This window comes from Misgurnus anguillicaudatus, chromosome 19 (assembly GCF_027580225.2).
Source record: "Misgurnus anguillicaudatus chromosome 19, ASM2758022v2, whole genome shotgun sequence".
NCBI lineage: Eukaryota > Metazoa > Chordata > Actinopteri > Cypriniformes > Cobitidae > Misgurnus > Misgurnus anguillicaudatus.
Genome location: NC_073355.2, coordinates 13165735 through 13185788, shown reverse-complemented (window position 1 = coordinate 13185788; position 20054 = coordinate 13165735). Strand labels below are relative to the sequence as shown.

General features: G+C 37.5%; 3 protein-coding genes across 5 annotated transcripts; 2 read left to right on the top strand and 1 right to left on the bottom strand.

Annotated features, from left to right (window-relative positions):
- Window positions 1–1031: 1031 nt before the first annotated feature.
- Window positions 1032–7531, bottom strand: pgls (6-phosphogluconolactonase). Of its 3 annotated transcripts, XM_073856959.1 has the most exons (7): window positions 7384–7456; window positions 7204–7229; window positions 6676–6948; window positions 5322–5429; window positions 5137–5238; window positions 1745–1885; window positions 1032–1350 (listed from the first exon to the last, which is right to left on the bottom strand). In XM_073856959.1, the coding sequence occupies exons 3-7, from the start codon at window positions 6940–6942 to the stop codon at window positions 1204–1206; spliced, it is 765 nt and encodes a 254-aa protein (XP_073713060.1). In that variant the 5' UTR covers window positions 6943–6948; window positions 7204–7229; window positions 7384–7456; the 3' UTR covers window positions 1032–1203. The 3 variants fall into 3 exon arrangements, with proteins under 3 accessions (XP_073713060.1, XP_073713059.1, XP_073713061.1); XM_073856958.1 differs by lacking the exon at window positions 7204–7229 and having other exon boundaries at window positions 7384–7531; XM_073856960.1 differs by lacking the exon at window positions 7204–7229 and having other exon boundaries at window positions 7379–7454.
- Window positions 7532–7851: 320 nt separating this feature from the next.
- Window positions 7852–9472, top strand: LOC129430605 (uncharacterized). The gene is made up of 3 exons (XM_055187970.2): window positions 7852–8366; window positions 8443–8548; window positions 8700–9472. Exons 1-3 carry the CDS (start codon window positions 8067–8069, stop codon window positions 9308–9310), a joined length of 1017 nt encoding a protein of 338 aa, XP_055043945.2. The 5' UTR covers window positions 7852–8066; the 3' UTR covers window positions 9311–9472.
- A 1910-nt stretch (window positions 9473–11382) lies between these two features.
- On the top strand, window positions 11383–16591 carry LOC129430593 (uncharacterized; the record flags this gene model as incomplete). The annotated part of the gene is made up of 4 exons (XM_055187947.2): window positions 11383–11500; window positions 12691–12812; window positions 14013–14127; window positions 15235–16591. Coding segments are annotated over 4 exons (942 nt in total), but the record flags the coding sequence as incomplete, so codon positions are not given.
- Window positions 16592–20054: the final 3463 nt, after the last annotated feature.

Genomic DNA, 20054 nt, shown 5'->3' with positions numbered 1-20054 from the left:
ACATTTAATCTTTAATAACCTTAAGTTAATTTGTGCGTTTCAAAATATTTTTAAAAGGAAAATACTATTGTGAACTCCTTTGCATTTCTTCATTTAACACAAATTCTTAAGTCTTCATTTATTTAAATATTTCCTTAAATATTTACAAATTGTTTTTAAAGAAAAATATTTATTTTTTATTTATTTTAAAGACCCATTAAATCACATTTAAATGAATTTCACCTAAATAAATGGCCAATTATATAAATATATTTATTTAAATATAATTTAATACTTCCACATCTTCCATTTCTACCAAATATTACTTTTTGCGATAGCTCCTTCCTTACAAAAAATCCTGCAAGACCTACACACCACATACCTGCACATTCCTACAGGATCCAACAGGATTTGTGATCATTTTCCTTTAGGACTCCTACATGAACCAGGACTCCTACAGGAACCATGCAGGACTCCTACAGGAACCATGCAGGACTCCTACAGGAACCATGCAGGACTCCTACAGGAACCATGCAGGACTCCTACAGGAACCATGCAGGACTCCTACAGGAACCATGCATGAATCCTACAGGAACCATGCATGAATCACAAACTATGCATGAATCCTACACAAACCATACAGGACTCCTTCAGGAATCCTACAGGAACCTTGCACGACTCTTTCAGAATGTGCGCTGTCCTGCAGGATTTTTGTTCTGTCCTACAGGATTCCTGCAGGATCTCTGCACATAAAACCAAAATCCTACAGTATTCCTGCAGAATTGTTTTGTAAGGGGACCTACATTTATAATAATAATTTTTATAACAAACAGAAAGGTTTGACAATTTTTTTGTGCATTCAATCCAGGAATGTTAAAAGTTATTGGCTGGAGGTACTGCATATTAAAAAATTTTCACCTTACTGACCATCACACAATGCACTTAATACAATCAAAATGAAACATTGCAAACTGGATATCAATCTTTATCATAAACCTTTCATATGATTTGGCAGGTCTAAATGACACAAAATATTCTGAAATCATCTTAAATTATTTGAAAAATTCAGTATTTATTAATTCATGGATTTATAGTAGTGACAATAACTGTAGTAATTATGGTATTTTGGTGAAACTTATAGCAAAACATTTTCAAGATACAAGAGCTCTTTAAGGACTTCATATGAATACTTTACAGTGTTCCTACAAGTTTGGTCTTCTGAATTTAGAGTTTAGCCCCAGGTCCTGGCCTCTCCACCTGAGAAGTGAGGGAGGAAGCAGCTGGCTCATCTAATAACCAGAAAAGCTCTCCCTGTGTAGGTGTGACAAGTGCTGCTGGAAGTGCAGGGCCTTCACCACCCTCCAATACTTGCTTCAGAGTTAAAACAATACAAGAATAAAAAACTAAAACAGTAAAAAAAAATATTTTAGGTCAAAGATAACATTCAACATAGTAAATAAGTGTGGTCCAAATAAATGTAAGAATTTCTAAGTAATTGGTTTGGCTTTTGCTGAAATGACAGTATGAATTGGAGCTGGTGAGACTTTTGCCAAACCTGATGATCCAGATTATTATTATTATATGAGCATCCTTTTACATTATATAATCCACACTCCCGTGTGTGGTGTTAGATTATTTTGACCCCATTGTAAATGTTTTTAACTTTTTACCAATGGTTAAAATGTTGCAGGGTTTTTTTTTACTGTTACTTTAATGGTTGGTGAATAAACTTCTCTCCTAAAATGTGCTTCGACAATTCCCTTACCTTCAGTACTGGAGCTTTGCTGCCCCCAGTTGATACAAAAACAACACATCGAGCTGCATTGACAACTGGCAACGTCAAGGTAACACGCTGAGGGGGTGGTTTAGGAGAATCACTGATGGGTGCCACTGTCCTCTGGGTTTCCTATTAAAAATAAATAAATAAAATTTGCTATATTTGACTCCAAGTGCTAAAGAAGTATTTTATACCAGTAATATTGTAAAACAAATGTGTTATTATTACACTAATTTCCTGATAGACAACTCTAAAGCAAAATTACAGTTGTGTCAGGGAACTACACTAACCTTTTCCACTGGTGGCACTTGCGCTACCAACTTTTTCAGTTACTGGCGCAAAATATGATTTGGTCGCACATATTTTTTTCAAGTTATATTAAGGCGCTCTGGTTAATAATGAACAATAATGAAACTGTATTGCATACAGATATCCTTTTTATTTTACTTGCCATCTTTTAAACCACATGCCGCCTTGTTTTCTTAAACGTTGCAGTCAGTGTTTCCCACAGATCTGAAATTTACTTGGTGGTGGTAACCGGTAAAAAGGGCAATCATTACCCACTGACAAATAATGGTCTACTATACATATGACGAAGAACTAATAATGTGTGACACAACACAATACTTTGATTTATTGAAAATTAATATTAATTTCACATTATATTTCATTAATCTAAACACTCCAAACTTTCTTTGCCATTAACAAAGCTGACACTGTTTGTCAAAGCACCACAAAAACACTTACTGTTTTTGCACTGATATATGAAGCAATTAGACCCCTTTTATCAAACTCAATATAATACAATACTATGTATAGTATATTAATAGACAGTGCAGGTCTATAGATTATAAATGTGACTGATGTTATGACTGATGTTATAATGGTAATAATTTCTATTAAATATGCACTTTTACTGCTTCTGCTCTATCTTTCTATTTCTCTCTTGCCGATTTAAAAAGCTTAATCCACTTATTATTTCAATAATATTATTCCACTTATTTTATTTTCAAATCTACTTGCTGTCCCGGTGACAAACTTTATACATTGCTTTGCTCGTTTAGTGCAATGGGCTTGACATTAGCACTGTTTTTTTGCTACAATCTGTGCAAACTTAATATGGATATGGTTTTAGAAAAGATATGGTTTATTAATAATAAGATTATTAAAAAAATGTGAGAAAACGCAGCGCGTGGTCGTAACAAGAACCATCGCCATAGAAACCGAAGGCACGCTAAACTGCACTCGAGCTTTAGCGCGGTAGCGCTCATGCCCGTTTTCCGATCGACTCGGGTTATAAACTCAATATTAATCAGACTTGGGACCCAAAGTAATTAAACTAGGACCTAACCGGACCCGACAGACCATTTAAAATATAAACCCGGAACCATACGGGTCCCGCGTCTTCAGTGAAGAAAGACCTCTGCTCAAGTTCAGAAACATGGAAGACACTGCGCTTGCGTCGCGTCGCACCAAATTCATTGAGAAACAGCTGAGCACGCAAACGCACACTGATAGGGAGAGACACGACGTGCTTTCACGCAAAATGAAGCCAACGTGTTGATGGCTCAGAGCACGTTATAAAACGTATTCTTAAAATCCACATTTCTGTTTTAATAAATGCTCTTAGTAAATCATAGCATATTGTCTAAAACATTAGGTAGCACATTTGCGACCCATTAAAAATTAGGGTCGCAACGGCAGTTCAAAAGGTCGCATATGCGACCATTTTGGTCGCAGTGTAGCTCCCTGTGTGTTCAAAATTATTCAACCCCCCAATGCTGTTAAGGGTTTTAGGGAATTTAGTGTACATTTGTAATTGTATTCAGAATGAAATCCTACAATGACTTCTTAAAGAACCATATGCAACTAAAATGACATCAATTGGTTTTGTAATATAGTAGTAAATGTTTCTTTTGTGAATTCTTCATTGAAACAATTATTCAACCCCTTAAAGAACTACCACTCTGAAGAACAGAGGTTCATTTAAGTGTTTTCAATCAGGTATTGAAAACACCTATGGATGTCAGGGAACAGCAATAAAGCCTAATAAGCACCAATTAGGCAGCTTTAAAAATACTGTGATACTCAACTCCTTCTAAACATTTACTGGTGTGGTTACAAACATGGTGAAGTCAAAAGAATGGCCCAGGAAGACAAGAGAAGAGGTGATTAATCTTCACAGGAAGGGCAATGGCTATAAGAAGATTGCAAAGATGTTAAACATACCAAGAGACACCATAGGAAGCATCATTCACAAATTCAAGGCAAAGGGCACTGTTGAAAATGCTACCTGGTCGTGGCAGAAAAAAGATGCTAACTGCGACTGCTGTGCGCTATCTGAAGCGTACAGTGGAAAAAAGTCCCCGTGTGACTGCTGAGGAACTGAGAAAAGATTTGTCAGATGTGGGTACTGAAGTTTCTGCTTAGACAATACTGCGTACTCAAGGCCTCCATGCCAGAACTCCCAGGCGCACCCCCTTGCTGTCTCCAAAGAATAAGAAGAGTCGACTGCAGTATGCCAAAAGTCATGTGGACAAACCACAGAAGTTTTGGGATAGTGTTCTGTGGACTGATGAAACAAAATTAGAACTGTTTGGGCCCATGGATCAACGCTATGTTTGGAGGAGGAAGAACAAGGCCTATGAAGAAAAGAACACCTTGCCTACTGTGAAGCATGGCGGGGGGTCAATCATGCTTTGGGGCTGTTTTGCTTCTGCAGGTACAGGGAAACTTCAGCGTGTGCAAGGTACCATGAATTCTGTTCAGTACCAGGAGATATTGGATGACAATGTGTTGCAGTCCGTCACAAACCTGAGGCTTGGGAGACGTTGGACCTTTCAACAGGACAATGATCCCAAGCATACCTCCAAATCCACTAGAGCATGGTTGCAGAAAAAAGGCTGGAACATTTTGAAGTGGCCATCGCAGTCACCAGACTTAAATCAGATTGAGAACCTCTGGTGGGACTTAAAGAAAGCAGTTGCAGTCCGCAAGCCAAAGAATGTGACTGAACTGGAGGCTTTTGCCCATGATGAATGGGCGAAGATACCCGTAGATCGCTGCAAGACACTTGTGTCAAGCTATGCTTCATGTTTAAAAGCTGTTTTAAGTGTAAAAGGATGTTGTACTAAGTACTAAGATTGAATGTCACTTGTGGGTTGAATAAAACTGATAATGATGTGAGCACAGAAACGACATTTGTGGTTATTTCATTATAAATGTTATGTTATATTTGTCTGACCTACACATGCCTCTTTGATGTAATTGTAAGCAGGATGACTGAATGATCAAAATCAATGTCAAACCGGCCAAAACAATCAATTTCAGTTGGGGTTGAATAATTTTGAACACAACTGTATTATATGATTGTTTGAAACCTGTAATAAAGGATGATCTGGAAAAAGAGAGCAGGTGTGTCCATCTGGTCCCATGCCCAGCAACAGCATGTCAAAAACTGGAATTTGTTCTGTGCTAAAGGCCTACAAGAAGAAAAATTCAGTCAGGATTGCAGTCAAAAGGCAGAACAGAGCATCTGAAATTTTATTTCTTAAAGAAATCTCACCTTACTTAGTTTGCCAGCATAATCATTAGCACATTCCTCCACAGGTAAAGAGGGATCTATTGCCAAAATCCTATTTTCTGGAATGTTGATTTTACTAAATAAGTGCTTCTATAAGAGACAAAAAACAATCACATAATTAATTAGTAATATGTAATAACTAATATGGAAATTTTACTAATATTTGTTGCAGGTGTCCCCATGTGCCTGTGAAGTGTCAGGTCCAAATAACCTATAGATAATTTAATATACTATGTAAAAAAAGACAATTTTTGGTGAAGTTTTTGTGCGTTTGTCTCTTTAAATGCAAATGAGCAGCTTCTTTTTGTCTCCCTGTTTACTGTTATCTATACAAAAAAACATTCACCATTTTTAATAAGACAATCACCTTACTTCATTGTTCAAAATGAACGTGCAGTAATCAGTGCCTCCAGAAAAACGAGATTATGCGATGGCATGATTCAGCGCATAAGTCCGCATATTTATGCGGGGGCAGCATTTTTTCAAATACGCCGCACTTTCGCAGCATAAAGTTGAAAAATGTTGAATTTACTTCACACAAGCGCAGCCATGTCCCCTGTTGCCATGGGAACGTTATGAAGTGACGTTATTATGTGACGTGAACATCATTGAAAAGATCCCGCAATTTTTGCAATTGCATAAATATCTCGGATAATCCATCGCATTTTTTAAGAAAACGTGCCGCAAGATCAAGGATTTTTGCCCGCAACAATCACAAAAAATCTCTGGAAGGACTGGGTAATGAATTATGTAAAGACGATTTAAAATAGAAATTATGACCTAACTGTGGTCTTTGGACGATTGTGGGTGGGGCCTGTGCAAAGTGATGTCAGTTTGCTCAGAAAATGCCAATGGCTTGTCCCATAAGAGGGTTTTAAAAAAGTGGGCAGATTTTTATCATTACAGGGTATCTGTGTACAATCACAGGCAACACACACTTATGTTCAAACAACATATAAAGGGAATTTCCCATATTGGGTGACCTTTAATTTGATTAATTATCACTAAATAAGCTCTAACAATCTATAGTTTTTGCTCACAAACATATAATTTTGCTTCAGAAACATTTACATTTAGGCAGTCGCTTTTATCCAAAGGAAAACAGTGAAGCAATTTGTCATAGGAACATTTAAGACCCCACTAGAGTAATTTGGATAACTTTATGATTGATGTTTCTGCTTTTTTTGAGCTTCACCTACCTTGTGGACTTCAAAATAAGAAGACAAAATGACAACATTCTTATATAATAAATCTGGAATGGCATGAGGAGGATGATACAATTATAGGTGATTTAATTTCATTTTTGTGAGGGCTGATGACCATCACTCTTTCCTACCTTGTATAAACCGTAAGTGCTCTCGGCATCATTAAATGGCACAAGTCTCTCATCACAGAACCCTATGAGCCATTTGCTGCAGTCTAGGTTTGGTACAGCAGGCAAGTCTTTACCGAGTATGTTCACCAGACTCCCTCCAGAAAGGCCCAGAGAGAAGCAACTTGCACCTGTGCCCAGAGCTTTCTCTGCTCGAGAGGACACCAGCTGGGCCAGAGTCATCCCAAGCTCTTCTGCAGAGGAGAAAACCACTACTCTTCGTCCAGACATCACTCACTGAAACACAAAAGATTAAGACTTTGATTATGACAGTCACTTCAGATTCAGGCAAACCAATGCTGTAAATGTTGCATAGTGGGCATGAGCATGCTGAAGTCCCATTGACATAGCATAACTCCAACAGTGTTAAAAAAAATAAGAGCAAAAGTGTAATTTCAATTACAGAACCGTTCAGCATCGGTTAATTGTCCTTATAAAATAAGAAATTGTGTGAATAAATTCCTGTTTAATGTGCAGAACCATATAACTTACGGTATCTATGGTGCAGAACTTGCACACTGTGAAGGGTTGATGAAATGAATTAAGCATTAATCACAATATAAACCGTAGTATTAGAGAACTACAAAACCGGGCTACCAATAAACAATGTCGATTAAAATACATAAACCATGCTTATAAAAGCTTAATAACACAACAAAGTCTATACCTTACCATCAAATCTTTCAAACTCTAGTGCGTGAGCTTGCATTCACTTCCACCCTCAAGTGTTTCTCATGCGATCAGACTTCATCCAATCATCGTAGCGAATGGACTGTGTTGCATTATGGGTAATGTAGTACGTAACTTCTTAAGAGATATCGTCTCTAAACGTTTAAGCTTATTTTCTGTATATCATCTGTGTGTTACTAAATATTTCGTGAATTTCGCTGTAGGGACCATATGAGAACAAAATCGCAAGCATATTTAAAATATATATATATATATATATATATATATATATATATATATATATATTTTTTAAATAATTTGTTAAATAAAAAGATACATATTAAATGATATACACATACATAATATAAATAAATTTGATCAATATTTTTGTTTAATATTTACGTTTTATTTTTACTAAAAACGCTCCATGTCAATAGATGGCGCTAATGCGCTTTGTATTTATAACCCAATCACGATCTGCGGCACACAGAAGCAATAGTAGAAAACAAACCTGAATGTGTTAGGATGCACATTATAGTAAACATTAATATACATCCGTCTAACAGTTAGCATCGAACAAATATTAGTAGTTTTATTGTTTTGCAGGATAACAGATAACTGCGCGTATCTGCGAAAAGTTTGAGTTCTCATTTGACAGCTAACGTTAGTTGAAATAGTAGGAGATTATGTCTACTCTCTCACCCTTTCAGACTCAGTTAGCCTCCGTCATGGAAACCCTGATGAAAACAGCTGTATTGGAGATAAGCAAACTTGTCGACATAGAGTTTGAAGTTTTGCAGTCGGAGGTGACGCGCAGTCGCAGTGAAATCGCTGATTTGAGGAAGAGATTAAAGTTGATGGAGCTCCAGCAATGGACTGCACTTCCACACAGGCACAGAGAGATAAACGATGACACGAGGACAAACGGTGGACAGACAGTTAGCAAATCAAAAAATAGCACCCCTACAATAATTCACAGAGATGAGGTAAGTTCTCTTCATTATCTCCATGGGCAAACATGCTTGTGAGCTGCTGAAAATGATATTTTTGTGTCATTGACAGGGTGAATACAGAGTATCAATGGACAGTGATATAAACCAGCCAGTTAATATGATAAAGATTGAGGTACATGATGTGGAAATCAAAGGATGGGGCAACAGTGAAGAGGGTGAGTTATACCAAAGATATTATATATAAGATTGAGCAATGAAAGTTTTTCCTGAGATAAGTACAATATAACTAAACTGAACATAAATATATATTCTCAGACATAACTCCCACTTGCAGTTTGTTTTGACATCACTTTCACTTAATATCAGGAACCCCAGACGTAAACCTATTGCCCATCAAGGATGCTGTAGATGAGGTTCCTGATGTTGACAAAGGAAGCCAAGAACATGAAACAGCAAAATCAATCTCACTGCAATCCAAAAGCAACATCTCGCCTGGAAAAATGACAATAAACCAGGTATTGCGGTTATCATCTCAAACGTGTGCATCGGAAACGGATCATTCTTCATTTGGTCGACCACAGAGTTTGACCGTCCCAAAGTCCATAAGAACGCACGGTGACGCTTTTTCAGTGGACAAGCGTTTTGTTTGCACCTACTGTTCAAAGAGGTTCAGGTGTTTCAGTCAACTCGAGGTACATCAGAGGAGTCACACGGGTGAGAAGCCCTACAGGTGCACGCTTTGCGGTAAGCGGTACACTCAGAAAGGACACCTGTACACCCATCAGCGCACACACACCGGAGAGAAGCCGTATCGCTGTCTGCTCTGTGGAAAGGGCTTCATTCAGAAATGTACTCTGGATATGCATCTGCGAAGTCACACTGGAGAAAAACCATTCAGCTGTACAACCTGCGGCAAAGGTTTCACGAAAAAATGTAACCTTAATAAACACCTGTCTTGTCAGTCTTGCAATAGCTGATCAATGGCAGTGGCAGTGCATAAAAATATGATGGCCTTTGACATTTGTGCACTCAGAGATATCATGTGAATATTGGATCTGCCAATACTGTGCATTATACTCGGCATTATGTGCAAACTGTTTGTTTCTCTCTTAAAAAAATAAATATTTTTTAGTCAATGAGTTCCAGGTGCTAAAAATCATACTTTATTGACCAAGACAACAAAGCCCAGGTGCCTGTAGATCATCTACAAATCTCGATATTAGCTCCCATTTTTCAACATTGTTTACAAATGAACTTATAAGTGGTTTCCAACTTATCTTAATTATCCCAAGCTTCTTTATTTTTTAAATATGTTTAAAAGACTCATAAATATATCAAAAAGAAAATATGTAGTACAATTGTTAGAAAGACTTATCAGACCAGACAACATTTTTCCAGTCTTCAACTGTCCAATTTTGTTGAGCTTGTGCAAATTGTAACCTCTTTTTCCTATTTGTAGTGGAGATGAGTGTTACCCGGTGGGGTCTTCTGCTGTTGTAGCCCATCCGCCTCAAGGTTGTGCGTGTTGTGGCTTCACAAATGCTTTGCTGCATACCTCGGTTGTAACGAGTGGTTATTTCAGTCAAAGTTGCTCTTCTATCAGTTTGAATCAGTCGGCTCATTCTCCTCTGACCTCTAGCATCAACAAGGCATATTTGCCCACAGGACTGCCGCATACTGGATGTTTTTCCCTTTTCACACCATTCTTTGTAAACCCTAGAAATGGTTGTGTGTGAAAATCTCAGTAACTGAGCAGATTGTGAAATACTCAGACCGGCCCGTCTGGCACCAACAACCATGCCACGCTCAAAATTGCTTAAATCACCTTTCTTTCCCCTTCTGACATTCAGTTTGGAGTTCAGGACATTAGCCGTTTCTCAATACCAAGTACGCCAAACTCGGACTTGTGTCCTTCGTAGTTCGAACTTGCAAGTTCAGACTCGGAAGAACGAACTCCTGACGCGAAATGCATTCTGGGAAACTTCGCTGTCATAAGTCCACACAAGTCTCCTCTGATGCATCCTCGATAAAATGGGCGGATCAAGAACACATCCGGGGATTTTATGTGAACTTGGGCTCGATGCGAACTCTGAATTGGAACAGTACTTGGGCCACAACTGATGACGTTTCACAAGTCCACAAGAACGCAAGTACAGACAAGAACGCATATTGAGAAACGGCTATTGTCTTGACCAGGACCACACCCCTAAATGCATTGGAGCAACTGCCATGTGATTGGTTGATTAGATAATTGAATTAATGAGAAATTGAACAGGTGTTCCTAATAATCCTTTAGGTGAGTGTATAATTGCAGGTTCTGTAAAAAGTGTCATCCAAAATGAATTCTGTTACCATCAAAGGTAAGTAATGTTGAAAATGTACGATGCTATTTTTTCATGAAACATTAATTGTTTTCCACTCTGGTAATATTTGCATAGAAATATATGTGACAAAGTAAAAAGACAGCCATTTAATTTTCCAATTTCAAATGTCACAGGAAAATAATTCAATTTTGGCCATGTCAGAGGCCCCAATTTATTTCTATAGTAGGGTAAAAGAATATTATGGTAGTCAATGGGGTCTCTTACCCCAAATCATTCCTCAAAATATCTTCCTAAGTATATATATATACTACTGTAAGATAAGACCAAATGAACTCAGAGGCGATATGTGGAGGATTTGCAATGTTTTATGTCGGTGTTTATATACGGTGCTTTACGGTAATTCCTCCCATGATGCTTTTCTGTGGGACGCTGTTTATGGTTTGCATTGGTGGTCTGTCTCTAAATATCGTAATGGTTTGAGCATAAAGGTTTTCTCTTATTGTCGAGTACAGGCAAAACATCTTTATTAAAAGATTACGACTGCGAAAAATCTGACCATTTAAGAGCTCCGGTAAATGATGGACATCATGAACACTGTTGATTTTCACACACAGTTAACATCCATAATGGAAGTGTTGGCGAAAACAGCTGTTGTTGAAATAGGCAAACTTTTCGATGAGAATTATTCGTTATTGAGATTAGAGATATCGCGATGTAAAAACTAAAACGACTCTCTGAGAAAGAAATGTTTGTTTCTGGAGACTGAACTTCAGGCTGCCCGGAGAAACACCAGCAGAATAAACGAGACTGAAGCTTCATTCAGCGTCAGCGACGGACTGACAGGTTATTTAATTTATACAACTTTACATTGTTCTGTTTTATAAAGCACGGGTTGTGTGATATAGGCACGTAGCTTGTTGAGAAATTTGATCAAATTTAGACTAAATATGAATATGATGCACGAATTAACGCTTATTTGAGCTCAAAGCTGTTCAACCCCCACAAAGGCTGAGCTCGTACCCTTGACTAATCCCAGCTTGTGTTTATATTAAGACGTGTACTGGCAGGCTTTTTGTTGATGTTTTATCCCCATGACTTTATTTACTATAATAACGCACACAGGATAAAACTAGAAAAACTTTCCATGGATATTGCACTGGGATATATGGGAATTGTGGCACATGGATCATATGCAGGGCTCTGTCTAGACTTACATTTGAGACCGATGACCTTGGTGCCATAAAAACCGGTAGTTGTTAACATAAATATGTTTATTACCAATTAATACAGATCATTTCTTGTTTACCCTTAGTTAGTGCAAAAAATATGGTCGCATATTTTAGATTCTAGAGCTATGGCAGATGTCTAGGAAACTTATATTTGTATGGAATACAGTTTGTATTTATAACCAAAAATTTAAATACTTAAAGGAACAGTATGTAAGAAATGTATATCAATTAATCATAGAATGGCCCTGATATGTCACTAGACATTATGAAATCATTTTCATTTCAAATACTTGTATCATTGACAACAGTGGTCTGGCCAGAATACTGTCATTTAAAAAGTGGAGTTGCAGCCCTCAACTGATGTTTATGTTGTCATGTTGTGTATTGGCCACCATTTGTGTGATTGCAGTACCAGTTTTAGCCACAAGTTTTGTGATTGCAATACCAGTTTTGACCACAATCCTACATACTGTTCCTTTAAAATATTTCCAAAATTATTTTAAAATTAAAGCTTTTACTTTTTGACTTTTTTGCGACTGTTATATTTTATTATAAATTTTTATTTTATTTAAAATAATTCAAATAAAATATCAATATAAAAAATATCTTACAAAGAATATAATTAAAAAAATTTTCCTATAGAATATCTAAAACACTGTTATGCCTTTTATTTTAATAGTTAGTATTGTTTTTTCCTTTTTTTTCTATTTCTATTCAATTTTCTTTTAAGTAAAAATGTCCATTTCCTGCAAATGAACCTTGTACGTGTGCTTGTTGAATAACTAATGCTTGCATTTTTAACAGACACTGGACATCGTCCTGCAATTGACAACGTGTTTGGTAAGGACTGGTGCATTAACCTGTGGAGACACGAGGAGTCAAACATTGGTCAAAATGAGGACACAAATCTGAGCTCTTCAGTCGAGGTTGGTCTTATATTATATACAGTACCGCTTTTTATTGTCTTGAAAAACTCTTAAAGGTGCAGTGTGTAAATTTTAGCGGCATCTAGTGGTGAGGTTGCGAACTGCAACCAACGGCTCAGTCCACTGCTCACCCCTCGCTTTTGAAACACAAAGAGAAGCTACGGTAGCTGCCACCGGACAAACATGTCATCGTCGGAGACAGCTTAGTAAAAAAATTCTCCATTTAAGGACTTCTGTAGAAAAATGGCGGCACAAAATGGCAACTTCCACGTAAGGGAACCTTGGTGTATGTAGATAAAAAGGTCTCGTTCTAAGGTAATAAACACATATCGGTTCATTATGAAAGGTCTTTATACACCCCTGATAATATAGTTTTGTATATTATTTTGCATTTCTGTCAAGAGATCCTTCTTAAATTATACACACCGCACCTTTAAACAATGTCGATATCTGAGATTTTTCAATTGGTGGCATTGGCCAAAAAATCTTTCTGTTTCTTAGATTAGTTGTTCCTAATGACTCAGACTCTCAGATGTAAAGCCAGTCTCTGACAGACAGTAAATTGACCAATCATTATTTAATTTTTCAAGTGACGTTAGGTGGTAAACAACACTGCCATGCAGGAAAGTCTTATATTCAAACAGTAGTGTGAGGTGTCTAGGCATGGGCTGGTATAAGATTCTGGCGGTATGATAAGCTTTAGCAAAAATACCACGGTTTTACGATGTTGCTGTATTGCCTTTGCAACACTAAAATCATAATGTATATGAAATTTAAACCTCAAATCAATCACATGACTTAATGATTGAATGTATTTTGTATAAAAACAGCTCATACCTTGACGGTATAGCAGAACATTTTAGTGGTTTTGAAACCTTGACTGTTTAAAACCTTGCTATACCTTGAAACCGGTAACCGGCCCATGCCTAGAGGTGTCAGATCTCGAATACATCTTTCTTGTTAATATTTTTCTAACTAGTACTTAAAGGTACATGTTCAAAAATATTATACACTATAAATGTTTATTTAGTTTCACCAATGTTCTCTCTGTCATTCAATTACATTGGTCCTCATATTGGCCAATTGGCCACATTGCCTTTTCAATATCAGTATCAGCGTCGGACATTAAAAGAAATTCTTTGGCTGACCACTACTCTTTAAGAACTTTATTTTTGATCCCTTACATATTTTGTTTCTTAGACAGTTAATTTGTTGGATGAAGAACCAGACACGATCCTGATTAAAGATGAGACATTTGAGGATTGCCCAAGTAAAAATAAAACTGAAGATAGAAGCAACAGTTTGAGAAATACAGGTATGAAAAAAAAAAACTATTGTATTATCTCTGTATTATCCAGGGGTGAGATAAGGTTTTAAATATTTACGGGGGCTCATGAGGGTGTTATTAAAAAGTATATTAAAATATTTTGAATACTACGATTGGATTTTAACCAGTATATCTGAATGACCTGAGGCCTGGGATTAAGCAGATTTAAAGCAAAAGTATTTGCTAAACGTATAATGCTGCGTTTACACCAACCGCGTTTCAGGCATCAAAATCGCGTCTACCGCGCCTAGTTTGCCACTTGAACAGTTTGAATGTATTTGCGCGTGTAGCGCGAAAAAAGCAAGCATTTGACGTGCGTCAAAGGCAAACTCCGCTTCTTGTGGGAGGGGTGCTATGCGGTTGTCTGTTTGCAAGATGACTGATGTTGATTGTGCATTTATCAAGAGAGTTACTGGTTTGTATTTGGTAACCGTACTATGGGGGGAAGATACACGTCGCGGGTCGATAAACGTCACGTGACTCAAAAGTGAAATGTGTATTTCAACTTACCAGGTTGGCCAATGTCCTCACTGACACTCTTCCAAGCGAGGTCCTTTTTATTCCTGTCTCTATAGAAATAAGAACTTGTGTCGTATAGCTCCGGGTGACTGCTTACGGACACTATCAAGCGTTCATTCATGCTGAATGAGTGACTCTGGGCGGGGCTGCCTCCACAGCAGCAAGCAGGCTCCTGATTGGTTAACGCAGCGCGAAATTCCGCCAAAGTAAAAAATTTTCAACTCGGGCGTCAGCCGCAAATTCGCGTCAAACACAAAATGCACCACGCTGGGAGCTCAATTCGCGCAAACTAGACGCGCAAATATGGCGGAAACGCGTCTTCCGCGCCAAACGCCTCATCCGTGCCGCAAGATCTCCAGATGCGCGTCAACGCGTCTTCACATTGACTTAACATTGAAATCACTTGCGCTTCACGCCTCTACCGCGGTTGGTGTAAACGTAGCATAATACAGGCCGAGAGAATTTGGTTTATATCATGTACTATACGTTATCGGAGGTGGCGTTTAGAGGCTTTTGCATCGGAGCTCCTCATATTATCTTCATTATTTCTGATTTATGTGTGTTATGTCATTACAGGACCTGCAGTGGGCAGCAATGAAAGATGTGATGCTGAGACTTCAGCAGATTTTATCACATACACAATACCTACATATGACCAAGTGAAATCAAACCTACAGCGGAGAGAAGCAGAAAAACAAACTCTTAATGCAAGACTTTCTACTCATGGAAACAGTCCAACACAGCCACATTTGAAAACTGATCAGCTTGTTTCAACTTTTACCAGTAGCATTAAATTCAGCAGTACACAAAACCAGACAAGCGCTTCAGAAGATAAAAAGATTGAATGTATACTCTGTGGAAAAGCCTTTACGTATTTAAGCTATCTAAAGGTACACATGCGGACACACACTGGAGAAAAACCTTTTGTCTGTACAATATGTGGCAAACGATTTGCCCAAAAAACCTACCTGACAATACACCAGCGAACTCATTCTGGTGAGAGGCCGTACACGTGCATGGAATGTGGGAAAAGTTTTTCCCAAAAGTGTTCTCTTACTGTGCATCTCCGAAGCCACACCGGAGAAAAGCCTTATAGTTGTGTCGAATGTGGTAAAAGCTACACGTACAAACATGGTTTTAATACACACCATTGCATTAGTTAAACATCTATTTTTCAATTTAGTCTAAAAATATTTCTGTTACAAATATTCTGCCACATAAACCATTAAAAAGAGAAACCTTTCAGAAAATGTACTGACTGACCTAAATACGTGATCATACAGTGTACATTATATGCATCTAGGGTGTGACACATCTAGATTACCCTCAGTTGTTGACCAAACCACTAGCAAGACATGTTTCCATCACTATGATTTTATACGCATTTTATTGCATCAAAAACAAGTGATGGAAACGCCAAACTTCAAGTAAAATCCCTTAATTTACGCTCGCTTGAGGTGGTTTTTGATTTAGAGATAATGCGAATAATGGGAGATGGAAACGCATTTGCCGAATAAATTCTGACAAAACGAACATTAAACCCACGTGACTTCCCATGGGAAGGGAACCCTATTATTGTTTGTCTTTCTTTCAGGGGATTAACCACATTCAGTTGGTGGGAGAGATTATTAGTATAAGCAATTGCTCGGATTGGCCGATCATTTAGTGAAGTAGCACATGAGAGTATGAAACAGAAATGCAAGCAAGTGATGAAATCAATGGGAATAGTCATTGATAACAAGCAATATATAACTACATAAACCATACCACTTTTTTGGGTGGGGTGGGTAACTCTGGGGTATCTTTTACCTGGATTATCATTTTTATATTTTTCCCTTTTGTCTTCCGAAAACAGTTGTTTCTTAAAGAAATGTTTATACTGTTGTTATTTTTTTTACTTAAGTGTTTAATTGAATAAAATGTTTCAGTTGTAGCCTACACTTTTTTTTGGCACTTTTTTACAATTAAAGGTGCATTGTGTAACTTTTAGGAGGATCTCTTGGCACACTGAGGAACAAGATTCTGTGTTCTGATCGGGTGTGCTTTATACATTTTGAAAAGTGAAGCCGCTGTATGGAGCGAATTTTGTGCCAGAATTATACAAACAAACTCGCAAACAAACAGAAAACGCTTTGCAAATAATAAAGGCAATTTGAGAGAAAATGCAGAGGTGTTACAAATATGTACTGTGTTTTGTAAATGTGACCATGATTTTTTCACCAATGTGATCATGATTTTCTCACAAATGTGACCATGCAATCCAAAATAGCAGATGGTGCTGTTTCAACCTTTTCAGGCATTTTCAACTAGTCTCCCTGAAAAGCCCTGAATTTTAACTTTCATGTCACCCCCGGCAGTGCCAGCAACTGAATAAAGCTTCATTCTGTTCAATCTGAAAGTGTTGATAATAATAAATGTCTGTTTATAGTAAACAAATTCTATGTGTCAAGACATTAAATTTAACTTGAATTCTATACATTTGCAATCGTCAATTCCTATACACTGTCTCATTCTCTCTCTGAAATTCTCTTCTTTTGGTGATAAGAAACTCACCATCACTGGACTGTTTTAAGTGATCCTTAAAGACTTATCCTTTTAAAATGGCTTACTATTGCTGATTGATTAACTTGTTTACTGTTGTATGTGTATGTTCTTGAGAATCTCTTATATTATGGTGCTTTGAGTTCAAGAAAGTGCATTATAAATAAAATGTATTATATTTCCTGCAGAAAAATAACAGCTAATACCAGCCTATGCTGGTTGACTGGTTTGAGGGACAAGTTCGGTATTTTGCACTTGGAGCCCGGTTTTCAGATTGTTTATGGTGAAGTGGGGCGGTTTTGACTGAAATTTCGACATATGCGGCTGCCCCGAGAATTTTCGGGTGTCCCACCTCTACAATGGGTGTATAGGTGCACTGGAACAATCCTTCCTAAAATGCATTAAACTTTCGTTTACAAAGACGTGAAACTCACAGAGTGGCCAGGGGTGTTCACCGACACGCCCACACAAAAATCACTGCAAAAGATGCCCTCCAACAGGTTTTATCATAGTTTTTGTCCAACTCCATTGATTTGGTATTAGATGTGCTGTAAGGTACGGTATTACTCCGCGCCGGGAACTTTGTTTGTATTCTTGCAATTGGCAAAGGCGGATTATCGCCACCAACTGGTCTGGAGTTTTTATTATTCAAGCTCTCAGCGGAGGAGTGTGCGGGTGTGAGGCGTTTGGAAGAATGGATCCACAAGTTTACAACGAATGCTAAAACACCTGTTGGAGGGCATCTTTTGCAGCGATTTTTGTTTGAGCATGTCGGTGGGCGCCCCTGACCACTCGCTGAGTTTCACGTCTTTGTAAACAAGTTTACAAGTTTGGTGCGTTTTGGGAAGGATTGTTCCAGTGCACCTATACACCCATTATAGAGGTGGGAGGTGAAACAAACAACACCCAAAATTTCTCGGGCCAGCATCATATGTCCAAATTTCAGTCAAAACCGTTCTATTTCATCATAAACAATCTGAGAACAGGGCTTTGGGTGTAAAATACCGAACTTGTCCTTTAAGATGGTGTTCCAGTCTGGTTGGAGCTTAAGCTAGTTTTAGAAGGATTTTTGCTTTTATAGCTGGTCAGGCTGAAAGATCAGCTGAACACACCAGTCAAAACCCGCTTGGCTAGGGTGAAAGTAGCTGGTTTAAGCTGGTCCTTCTAGCAAGACAAGCTAAGACCAACTTTAAAAGGATTAACATTTTGTAGAAGTTTTTCTTGTTCAGAGTGCTCAAATGACTATGATCCTGGTTGGTTGGTTACTGTTGCTTGAACTGGCCACTCTGTCAGCCAATGTTGGTGTAAGATTAAAAATATAGGAATTTATTACTTTGTCACAACTTGTCACAACCCCCTTTTCCATCCTGTACCATCTGCATTCCTGTGCTGATAGTGATCAAAGACTCTTGTCACAGCCAGAGTCGTATAAAGAGAGAGTAACGACACGCTTTGATCTTGCCGCTGCGCGGTCACGTGATTCATGTAATGTTTTACAGTTCCAAACCAAGCCGGGCTGTCAATCTGTTTGACGTATAACTGTTTGACGTATAATGTTTTAATTGTCAATATTAACTGTTTATCTTTATTAACTGATTTACTGTATTATAGTGACCCAAAGATAACTGTGGTTATCTATAGCCACTACAGCAACACAGTTTATCTTTTATTTTTGTAGCAAAAACAAAATAATAGAAATATTTAAAAAAATGTGTGTAAAAATATAAATAATTCCTACACTTTTACTATATTAAGGCCTAGTCCACACGGACACGGATATATTTATAACCGTAGTTTTCCCTAAAAAAAATCCCGTCCACACATGTTCGGTTTAAATTAAATATCCATCCACACACGATAAAGCAAAAGCACGCTATCAAGCACTGTCGAGAGCATGCCACACCATATAACATATAAACATACAAATATATCAAATAAATGAACAGACCCTCTGCTTACAAACAAAACTGGAAAAACAATTTCATTCAGTTGGTTCTCTTTTTATAACCTCTTAAATATGTTTTTTTTTCAAAAATACCAAATTTTGAGCAAAAAGCTAAAATAATTGACTTTTTGTAAAGGAAATTTAATAAAAATCAGATTCAGTATGAAGATCAAAACATACACGGAGAAGAAGAACTGTTGTTGAATTGTTTTTGCTTCAGTTTTTTTATAAATTGGGTAATTTAGTGATAATAGCAAAATTACAGATTACCGTCGGCATGAAAATGTTATCTCTTAGTCGGGGTACGCCCATGGTCTTATGGGGCCCTAGGCAAGACCATGAAAATGGGCCCCACTTGTGTAAAAATTTAAATTAAAACACACAAAAATGACAATTTTAAAAAGTGTAAAAGTTTTTATTAAGTGCGACATATTAAGCAATGTTGTTATAGTGCAACAACTATAGTGCAACAGAACTACAGTACTATATGTATCAATACAAATATCATGGATATTGAATAATTATTTTACCACAGTTTACTATAGAAAATTATATAGTATAATAGCAGTGGTGTAGCAAGTCAGTCGCGAGCCCATATACAAAAAAATGTACGGGCCCCCTTAAGCCAAAGCCCCCCCAACCTTGCCCGTTGGCACTGTTAACTGTGGCGCGCAGGTCTGTTAACAATATATACTTTTAATAAGGTAGTCAAACATTTTTACTTTACTTTTTTACTTTAAAGGGTAGATTTAAATAAAGAAAAACGAAATGATTTGGGTAGTTTTTGACTCGTGACTAACTTCTCCGCCTTCTCTTTTCTCTTTGAGGCCCCACTTTTATGTTTATATTTGTCCATCCTTAATGTTCATGTAGATAGCCGCTAAAGTTACCTCTCACACTGCACTGTTAA

Coding starts and splice junctions, on each gene's coding strand:
- pgls (XM_073856958.1), bottom strand. CDS start 6,942: ATGTCTGGACGAAGAGTAGTGGTTTTCTCCTCTGCAGAAGAGCTTGGG. Junction 5,430..6,675: donor GCACTTACGGTTTATACAAG/GTAGGAAAGAGT, acceptor TGTCTCTTATAG/AAGCACTTATTTAGTAAAAT. Junction 5,239..5,321: donor ATGCTGGCAAACTAAGTAAG/GTGAGATTTCTT, acceptor TTCTTCTTGTAG/GCCTTTAGCACAGAACAAAT.
- LOC129430605 (XM_055187970.2), top strand. CDS start 8,067: ATGTCTACTCTCTCACCCTTTCAGACTCAGTTAGCCTCCGTCATGGAA. Junction 8,367..8,442: donor CAATAATTCACAGAGATGAG/GTAAGTTCTCTT, acceptor TGTCATTGACAG/GGTGAATACAGAGTATCAAT. Junction 8,549..8,699: donor ATGGGGCAACAGTGAAGAGG/GTGAGTTATACC, acceptor ACTTAATATCAG/GAACCCCAGACGTAAACCTA.